The following is a 10,585-nucleotide window of genomic DNA, read 5'->3' on the forward strand; positions in this document are numbered from 1 at the left end:
AATTTTCTGGAAGAGCCCATTGAAACTTCGCCCACTAATTAATTTGTTGGCAATTTCCATAAGGAACACACTTGACGGGAGTGCACGAGAAAAAAAGGGAAAACATGATTTTCTCTGAGAGGTGGCTGAAGAATTTTGGACTGTTATGATCAGACATTTGAAATATGTACATGTCCAAATGGCATATTTCACCTAAAAATGTTTTTGTTTTCAAAATTCAGTCAACTTATGACCAGTTACGTAAGTTTCATGTCAAAACAAGATAATGAGGAAATTTCCAGAAAATAGGATTCTTAAGGACATATGTTAAGGAAGTTATACAAAAGGCGTGAGGTGTTTTCTAGGGGATCTGAACCAAAGATTAATGAGGGTATTATAAATTACACGACTGCATACTCAAGAAAAGAGATAAAAACAGTAAACTAACTATAAATGATGGCATGGTCGTTCTTGAAATCTGTCTTGCTATATATTCTCTCATTATCCAACGCTTTGTTGATTGGTGCCAAATCATTCAAAAGTGTCCACCTTGAAAAAATGTATAGCAGTCATTAGCTGATTGTTTAATCGATTTTTACCTAGCCGCAGACAAAATGCTAAATCAACATAAACTCTTGTGTCACAGACCCGATGGGTCTCCCTGTAGCCACTAGAAAAATTGGCTAAAATTTCGTCCCGGCTGGGAAAAATAGCCTAAAATTGCATCCCTACTGAAAACTTGACTCAGATAAAAATCATTTATGGTCTTTACAATTTTCCAAGAAATCCCCCTTTTTACCAAATATTATGACTTTGATTGTTGCTCAGCAAAGGCAATGTGAGACGAAGTACTTGAAAAAGATGTAATTCACGATATGGTCTCAACTACCACCAAGCTTCATAAGATAAAGATTCATCAAAAATGTCCATAAGCGCCGTATTACTTACCGAATAGCAACTTCAGTTGATCGTCCATCATCAGGACATCGTGACGCATTGCCGTAAAGTAGAGAAGCTATATAAATGATAGAAGATGGGGATGATTGCAATTTAAAAGAGGTTCCAACCATTGATCGGTAACTTAGAGTGATTATAGCACATCTATGGCTAAACTCTCTCCCTAACCCGGAGACAACCAGAGCTTACTTTTCCTTGACAGTAATCCGCCGCTGAATCGGTCATGTTGATTTTGACTTTCGTCAAAATTTGACAGAAATTCTGTTCACGGGGTTTAATCGCTTTTAAGAAATGTAGTTTACTCGCTCTCTGCATATCTTCAAGGAGGTTTTTTTAGCAATTTAAATCTGAAACACAAGTATTATCAAATCAAAGGAACGTACTACCCAACCATATTCATACTTGGCTTTTAGGTGCGGTTGAGAACTAGGGGGAAGGCTTTTTCTATACCACCCCTTAACTTTTGATTTAGTTGGTCTTCTTTGGATAAAATTTGGCACGCAAAATCCTTGTCATATAAGATAACTTTCGAAAAATATAGTTTTAATAAGAGTAGTTTGTACATTCAAAAAATCAAGGCTAAGTTTCTTACCAATATAAGTTCTGGCCAGAGAATAAGAAAAATCACGTGCAGCCGCCATCATGAACGTTTCATCTTTTGTTGTAGATAGTTTCGCAAAACTTGAAATATCATTGATAGCCTGAACAATAGATTGACGTGTAGCCGATAGACCATGGTCAGACGAAGACGGCACAGAGGCTATGTTTGACATACAATCAGCTAGAAGCGCCCTCAAGACCTATAACATAGATGAAAGAAATTATGGGGCCTTTCATTAGAATGTCGGTGTCCGTGGTGCTGTATGCACGTTTTTAAAGAAGTAGCATTTTTAATTCAAGTTTATTTCGGAGGAAACCCAGCGCTCAGTAATGGATAAACGATGCCTCTCGCTGGGCCTTCATGTTGCTTTGGCTTCATGTTACCACTTGATGAAATATGTTACAACAAAAAATATAAACACAACAAAACAGAGTAAATCTATTCCAACTATGAATTGTAGTCCATCTCATAATAATCTGCGGCAGAAACAAAACAGGCTGTAATGCTCAAAACATGTATAGATTTCTTGAGAAATTGTTGAAAAGATTGATTTTTTATCATAGAATTGGAAATGGTAGTAATAAAACAATAAATAAATTTGAGTATATACCTCTCCGTTAGTTTTTGTGATGGAACGTAAAACATCCATGCTTAAAACGTTGGTGGTACCTTCCCATATACTGAGTACCTGAAAGTTGCCAGAGATGATTAGGTATAGAGAAACTGTCACAAACAAGACGTTGTACCAGTATGAAAAACCGTGATGTCTAGATACGATTTTATAGAAATAACGTTGAGTATACTTTAGTAGGTGCCTGATATACGAACTCCCTCTTTTGTTTACTTTTTTGTTATTTTTTTTCTAAACACCCCCCCCCCCACGCGGACCCGGTTTATTAATTTTTGAAAAATTAATTATTTTCACCTGCACACGAGTCTTAACCCTCTAGATGGCAAGACGATAGTTGTGTATTTGTATCTTAAGGGGGGGGGCGTACGGGTTTGTCGGTGTGTCGGTATTGACCCTTTTTTGCGTCGGTGTTTCGGTGTTTTAAGTAAAAAGTGTCGGTATTTCGGTGTTGGACATGCCTTGCGGTGACGGTAAAATCGATTTTTTGGGTCGGTATTTCGGTGATTCGAGAAATACTGGCGGTGAATCTGCATATTTCAAAGGATCTCATAAAGTTTTTGAATCTGCATTTCAGCTATTGAATATCTTATCTATATAAGAATTGTAGCTATGACGAGTAGAATTGTAGCTATGACGAGTAGAATTGTAGCTATGACGAGTAGAATTGTAGCTATAATATAGCTATTTTTGGTAGCTACCCTGTCTCATCCTCTTTTTAAAATTGTGTGCATAATGGTGTTTCTTAACCACTTCTTTACGGGAAATGTGCACTTTATGAAAAAAAATCATAATAGTGGGTAACAGGTAAAGAAAGCCAAGTTTGCAGAATTTCTCGAGACGTCTCGAATGCAGCACTTATCAAAAATCAACAATCGTTAAATTCTTTCATTTTACGGAATAATCCATTAACCTATGATTTAGATGCGTTTTTCAGCATTTCTGGCACCTTAAATTTCAAATTTTGCCTCCTCGGGCAAAACCATGATTGGCCCTTAGACCAACTGGCATTTGTAATTTGGCATTTGCTCATGAGGGATTCGATTTTAATAGCTTTTCCATTGTATTTTCTGTCATTGCATTTAAAGAATCGTCTTTTTAGAGTCATTACTGAAAAGGTGATTCCCTCAAGTTCAACTTTGACAGATCAAACAATGAAAAGCATGGAATTTCTCAAAAACTGCAGTAATTAAGACTGAAACTTTTTGCCGTAGGGCTAGGCTATGGCAAATCTTGCAAATTTTACAATCTATAGAAAGAACTGAATAAAAAACGTGCAAATACTTTAAAAAATCAAAAATGTAATTTTTTCTCTTTGTTTTGGTTCCTTTGTTTTATTTGAAATGCCAGAAAAGGGGATTCCTTTGCTCAAAATGGCATTTCAAATGCCAACGAAATGCCAACACGCTGGCATCATTAGGCATTTGACAAACCGAACAATTGCGCGGAACAATAGAATTCAAAAGAATACTGCAAGCAATTACAAATGCCAGGCTGGTCTAAACGCAGCCTTTCTCTTGTTTAATTGAACAATGAAATGACGTTGCGCGCGTTCTTTTGTTTTGATGATTGGTTTAAAAAAGTGCTATATGTATGAAATGTCAGCTATTTTCAAAACAGCAAAACAGACCTCACTAAAAAGCGTCAATGTGGCTTTAAGCTGGTTTGACCTTTCTCACACCAAAGATTTTTGCCTGCGGCGCCAAAATTTTAAAGAACCCGTTTCTTGTTTCCGTGCCCCTTATTCCTGCCTCTTTTTAGCCATTGATCTTTATTAATGGAGAAAAAACTAAGACCAGTGGCGCAAAAGCTTAAAGATTATCAGGTAATTTTCCTGAGAAAATTTTAGAAAACAAAAATATTGTGTAGAACAAATCGCCTTACAAAATCGCCTTAGGTACAAAATTTCAATTTCAGGTATCAACAGCTCATGTATTTCATTTGAGGGGCTTTATTTTCTGCTAAATCGGTATAATATGGGGCGTTTTTAGACAGATTGAAAGTTGAAAGTTGAAAAATTTTCTGTCGGCGCAAACCATGGTTGCGCCTCCTTGTCCAGAAGATTTTTACATTTCAAATTACAAGGAAATAAATATCAAGTTATCATTACCGCCATCTTCGTATAAATAAAAATCCCAAGTTTCTTAACTCAAAGATTCCGGGCGCTACTTTCAACCATTCACTGCTCTTACAGTTTATGTCACTTAATGATGGAGGGCGCAAATAAGGACAAAAAATACCAGGGGCGCCTATTTCATAGTTTGCACCATCGAGAAAATTAAGCCAGGTCGCTACTGAACAAAAGCTCTTTTGCGGCGCCCTTTTCTAACGGTGCTTTCGGCTAAGGTAGATTTACTTCTAATAACGTTCAAAAAGATCTCTTTTAGCTAAACAAGAGGACAAAAATGGGAAAATTTTCTCCGTTTGCGCAAACCATGGTTGCACCTCCTCCTCCATTGCTTTATACATTCAGATATCTCTTTTGTTCCCTCGTTGTTTGCAAAGATCTTTTAAAAACTTTTTAAATGTTTTTCTTCAAAGTCAATTAAAGTAAGCACTAAAGTAAAAATAGCACTTTAAACCCTTTAAAGTGTTCCCTAAAAATTCTGGATTTGTTTATCCACTAGTCGTTGAAAAACTGAGCTTTAAAGATTTGAAACCCTTGAATCGGCGATAGGAAAAACTGAACTAGTGCACTACTACGCTCGTGATATTGAGCATTCGTACTAAGAATAAAAATCTTAAGCTTGCTCTAAAAGACGTCGGTGTCGGTGTTTTAGGAAAATTTTGTCGGTATTACGGTGATTTAAGAAAAATCTGTCGGTATTTCGGTGTTGGCAACCCTCGTACGCCCCCCACTCTTAACTGGACGGATTTTGGTCCACCGATGGAAAAGTTTATTAGATATTTCAAATTATATTTTAGACTCGGGACTCGAAAATAATCATATAAAAAAATTCAGGATAATCGATTTCGTCGTTGGGTCAAAAATTTCAAACCATCTCAGACCATCTGATCATCGTTTTACTTCAATCAACGCAACCTTTATATACTATGGACATCGTTTCAAAAATTTCTTATCGGAGATTTTTGAAAGTTGTACCCTATGTTAGCCCTACTCAATGTTGATAAAAAAAAAAATAAACCAAACATTTCATTAAAATTGACCCACATCGAGTAGTGCTAGGGTACAACCATTGAGTCTGAAGCCATGAAGGGGTAGAGAGGAATCTTTAACCTGTCTCAAGCAAAAAAGAAGTGAAGTCTTAAGATTTACTACGCATTTAAAAATTTGTGAAAACCACGCATGGGTCAAGTGTTTAGGATTGGAAATGGGCTCTTCCAGAAAAAATCCGTTCATGGGGGGTGGAGGATGAATTGTCCAGGGGTATTGAAAAAATACCAAAAAATTGCAATGTCCAGGGGGTAAATTCCAATGTCCAGGGGTAATTTTTTGTGTCCACGGGGTTGATTTGATGTTTGTCCAGGGGTATAACCCGTGTCCAGGGGGTTAAAAATCAAAATGTCCAGGGGTAATTCATGAAAAAAATAATATATCCTCCACCCCCATGAACGGATTTTTTCTGGAAGAGCCCAATAAGTGGATTCATTCCAGAAGTTTCGGGTCTAGCCTATTCAATGGGTTAAACTCTTCTTAAAAACTCCGAACAAATGACGCAATCAGCATATTTATAAACTAACCTGTGCGTCGCGTAAATACTGTGGCAGTCCTGTATCCTCGAGATAGCCATGTCCACCGAAACTTTCCAATAGTTCCGAACTTGCTGCTACAGACTGGAAAAGAAAATTTTTAAAAAAGCTATTTTTTTCGACTCCAATTTGTGCTACCTTAAAGAGGCTGTAACTTCCGATGCAAGGAAATGTCAAAAATATTTATAGGAAATATCTGCAGATAGATTTATTACGCTCAGAACATCGGTTCTTTGAGCACTCTATAGACTCTGTTGAGGAGCAAGCTCTGCTTCTCCGTTCACCACAAGGCATTATGCGAAGCTCAACACTTAGTGTTTTGAGCACTCTGGTGCGACAACAGCAGTCTATGCTTGCTTACCCGAGCCGCACTGATGAGTCCTGGGAAGGACGAAACATGTGTCTACGGATAGATGTAGGAAATATAACTATAGTTTTGTAAAAGGTCTCAATACACTCTTCTCGAGGTGCATAAATTTATTGTTGTCCTCGTTTTCAAACAAATTTCATTGCTATAAAATTACATATTCACAATGATAATTGTGTTGTTTACACCTCATGAGATATTTTGAATTTCAAGTACTTTTGTTTTAGAGTTAATGTTTGCCCTTTGGGAATTTAAATTGGTTTAAATGTATAATTTCATAGCAATGAAACCTGTTTGAAAACGAGGGCAACAATAAATTTATGCATCTCGAGAAGAGTGTATTGAGTGCACGGCTAAAACTAGCGAATTTAAAAGTTTAGTCTCTCAGTTCTCATTGAAAATGAACAGATACCTGTTTCCCAGTGTACATTTTCAACAGCGGAGTTAGGATGCGTAGAAGCATCAGTTCATGATCTGTAGCCACCTGGTTTTCCTCTAATCCAAAAAGATGAGCAACTTTCATCAGCATATAGAAACCACCTTCTAATTCAACCTATAATAAACAAAACCATTTTACGATAGTGTCTTTCTTTTTCCTAATACGACTTTTGGAGTTCTTCGGGTGGAGGAGTTTCTAGGGTTGGCGGATGAGGGGTAAGTGCGGACGGGACATCCAAAAACCGACCCTTAGAGAGACAAAATTGGTAAAAATTTGACCCCTAGAGAGACATTTTCACAAAAATGTCTTCGATTTTCAAAAGAATTTATCCAATACTTTCGACTAGAATTTGTGAAAAAACCGACCCTTAAGAGACTTAGACTGGGGAAAAAAACGACCCTTACAGTCTGCACATACCAAACAACCATTTTTGCCTAATTAGCACCCCCCGGGAGGGACTTACCGTAGGTGCACTGTTAAGGTAAGAAAGACAATGTATGGACTTAAAGCTTTGAAGAAAATCGGCCATTTAAATTCAGCTATGATTTCATAATGCGGAAGGGAGTCTGGTCCCAATTTGATTGCCTGCCACTCAAACAAAAAATTAATATGATTTGCCCATAAAATGGAAAATACATATGTTGTAAGTCTGCCAATTCCCTTGTAAGAACCACGGTACAAAAAAGTGTCCCATTTCAACTGTCCTCTTTTCATTGCTACTCTTCCCTTCCTTGGGAAAATTCCTGATCTGGCCCTACTTATGTTTTTTCATCAGAAAGGTAAGGTTTTCCTTAAGAATAAGATGGGAGCCTAGTATGGTCTTATTGTGATAAAGCTAAAGTTTCTCTAACTCGAACCTCTATAACTCGAATGTATCAATAAAAACTGCTTTACCTGAATTCTAGCAAGTGTTTGCACGTGTAAAGGGTTATGAATCAACTTGTGTCCGAAAGCCACTCTTTTTCTTGCAAAATCCTTACTCCAGTTCAATAATCTGATAAGAAAAAAATAACTGTTATTATTTCTAGCTTTCCAACTTTTCAATGCAATCTTTGAATGAAAATCTTATATATATATCGTGGACCAGTCAAAATAACATTCACCGACTGTTTTTTCCTTAGTACATACTTTTTCATAAGCATAAAAAAAGTCTAAAACCAGGGGGGGGGGTCGGTACTAAAATCCAAAAAAACATATGAGGACTAAAAGGTTTTTTGACAATTTTTGACACACCCCCACCTAATTTTTGGAAAAAGGAATTTTAGTACACATGTACTAGAATTATTTTTGACATTTTAGCACAGTGACCAGCTAAAATAGGCTTATTTTGACCCCCCCTGGTTCAGAGAATAGGTCTTTGGACTTTCAACAAAATGCCAACTCTGCTCTACTTTAGTTATTGCGAAGATTGATTGGTTATTTTTCACCTCTGATTTACAGCTTGCTATTTCTTTACAAAAACAAAGCATTCAACTTCGAAAACATTTTTTATTCCATAGTATATAAAAGCAGAACATTTAATGCACAACCCCCGATGGAACCTTTTTCCTCAGTGGGGATAAAAGTTTCTATTGAAATGCTATATGGGGATAGAAATTTTATTGTTCCAACAAAGTTATAAAAACCTAATGCTCGGTCAATCCTGGGTCAATAGTTAAATTCCTAAATTGTGATTTTAAGTACCATTTACTATAAATTTGTTCTTAAAGGCTTGAAGACCACCCCATTTGTGGGATTTAGTACACATGGTAATAAAATACTTTGAGGCTTTTTTTTAATACCACCCACTCACTAAAATCAGAGTCTGAAATTTAGTACTGACTCTCACGTAAAAACTGGCTCGGAGATGCTTAGACTAAAAGATTGACAAGGTTGGAAAATGCTTGAAGGATGCTTATATTCTAAGCAAAATTTTAGGGAAATTCCGAAATTCAGTAAAATTCTAGCCGAAATCAGAAAATATGTGCAATGCTTATAAAAAACACATGTTTATTGAGCACTAGAGCTGACTAGAGAGTTCAAAAATGGACTTTGTTAGTAAAATACCCCGTATTTTATGAAAGCGGCTTGTCAGTACAGGCATAAGTGTAAATGAAAAAGGGTGTAAAAATCATCATGAATGATTGATATCACCGGATAGAGCATGAAATTAGCAAAAGAATGTACTAAATACCTTATTGGTATTATATTTCGCGTGTTACAAAATTTTGCGGCTACTTAATTTCGCGAAATTTGAATACCGTTTAATTTTTTCAAAAATACAAAATCGCGAAATTAAATACAGGCGAAAAATTTAAAAATAGGTCGAAAATTGAAAATACTTATTTGTTACACTTAGTTACTATATTTTTGTCACTATTTTTTGTAGTTTACACCCAATACGTTGTGTTTCAAGCGAAATCAGTCATTTTCTTTCTTTATTCCCACTTTTTAAAAATGCCCAATTTAGTGAATCGCGAAATTTAATACACGCGAAAAACGTTTCCTCGAAAAAATTTCGCGAGTCGCGAAATATAATACCAATAATTATAGTATATGTTCGTAGTGTACCCTTTGTTTATACTTCAATAAAGATAAAAAAGACCCTATTAGATCGACTGCTGTTTAGTAGTAAATTTGATGTTGTTCAAACTCAGAAAAATCTAAAGGAAACAAACCTTCGAGTATTCGAAACAGCCATTATGGAATTATGGATTCGAGTCACTGTTAACATGGGCGAAATAGAAGCGATACCACGCCCTTCTTCTGATACCTGAAACAAAAAAACTCGAAAAAAAACAAACCTTCGAATGTTCGAGACTGCACTTATAGAATTATGGATTCGGGTCACTGTTAGCATTGGTGATATTGAAGAGATACCACGCCCTTCTTCTGATACCTGAAAAAGCGTAGAAAAAAGAGGCCATGTAGTCTCGATTTCTAGACTACCATTCTTTTAACACAAAAATTAGAAAGAAGAAAAGTAGACGATACTATTGTCCTTTAGAGGGTCAGTAAACGCGGGATAATGTATATGCCCAGAGTCAGGGCGTCAGAGCAGTTTACGGAAAAATAGTGGCGGTAGAGTTTGGAACAAACACACTGTAAACACTTCCGCCACAGCTTACTCCGCCCCGGTCTAAACTCCATTTTCAAATTTATCCACGCCTCGTAAATTATTTCCTTTTAATGATCTTGTGTAGTCGTCTACAAGAAAAGTTAACACTCGAAAAGTAAACAAAATTCTACAAGGGTTTTTCAACAGCAACGAAGCTTTAGTAGAGTGTAACTGATGTTGATGTGGTCTACCGTCTAGGTCCAGACTAGAGGCGTTATAAAAGATGTTAACGTTGAAGAGCTATACCTTTAGACAAGTACCGGCATACCGGAAAAATAGGCATGGTGTCGGTAATGTGTCGGGTGGCTAAACTTTTTCTTTCTAGGGGAAACATTCCTGGCACATTTCTGGGATCTTGCCGCCATTTTTACGGGCATACCGGAAAAAATTAATGATGAAAACGGCCTAAAAACACAACGGCCTAAAGACTGACCGCCTACAAGTTGAAGCTACTTTCGTACCTACCCAAAGTGTTCTTTTTCCGTTTTAAAGAGGTAATTTATGATACGCACCACTGGAGAATCTTCTGAGAACTTTTAAAGTTCTCTACCCAATACCTCACTTAAACAATAGAAAAAGTGACGTATTGGGTGGAACAAAAATAGAAAAGCTGCATGATTTCGTGAAGTCATTGCAGTGGTGCATATCATGAATTTATGATATGCACCATTGCAATTGCAATGTCTTCTGACATTACATCACGGACCGAATAGCTGATTGGTTGTAAGTGACGTAAAATAAGTCAATGCGTCACTTTCAACCAATCAGCTGTTGGGTATGTGGAAATTGTAATGGTGCATATCATG

At 36.6% G+C, this 10,585-nt stretch overlaps 1 protein-coding gene across 1 annotated transcript; it reads right to left on the minus strand.

Moving 5' to 3' along the window:
* Positions 1 to 251: 251 nt before the first annotated feature.
* Positions 252 to 9,434, minus strand: LOC136812475 (acyl-CoA dehydrogenase family member 11-like; the record flags this gene model as incomplete). Its single annotated transcript, XM_067068974.1, has 8 exons — positions 252 to 528; positions 928 to 994; positions 1,529 to 1,736; positions 2,148 to 2,225; positions 5,868 to 5,960; positions 6,656 to 6,796; positions 7,577 to 7,676; positions 9,340 to 9,434. Coding segments are annotated over 8 exons (888 nt in total), but the record flags the coding sequence as incomplete, so codon positions are not given.
* Positions 9,435 to 10,585: the final 1,151 nt, after the last annotated feature.

The sequence above is a fragment of the Clytia hemisphaerica genome, unplaced genomic scaffold, assembly GCF_902728285.1.
Source record: "Clytia hemisphaerica strain Z4C2 unplaced genomic scaffold, Clytia hemisphaerica genome assembly, whole genome shotgun sequence".
Classification (NCBI taxonomy): domain Eukaryota; kingdom Metazoa; phylum Cnidaria; class Hydrozoa; order Leptothecata; family Clytiidae; genus Clytia; species Clytia hemisphaerica.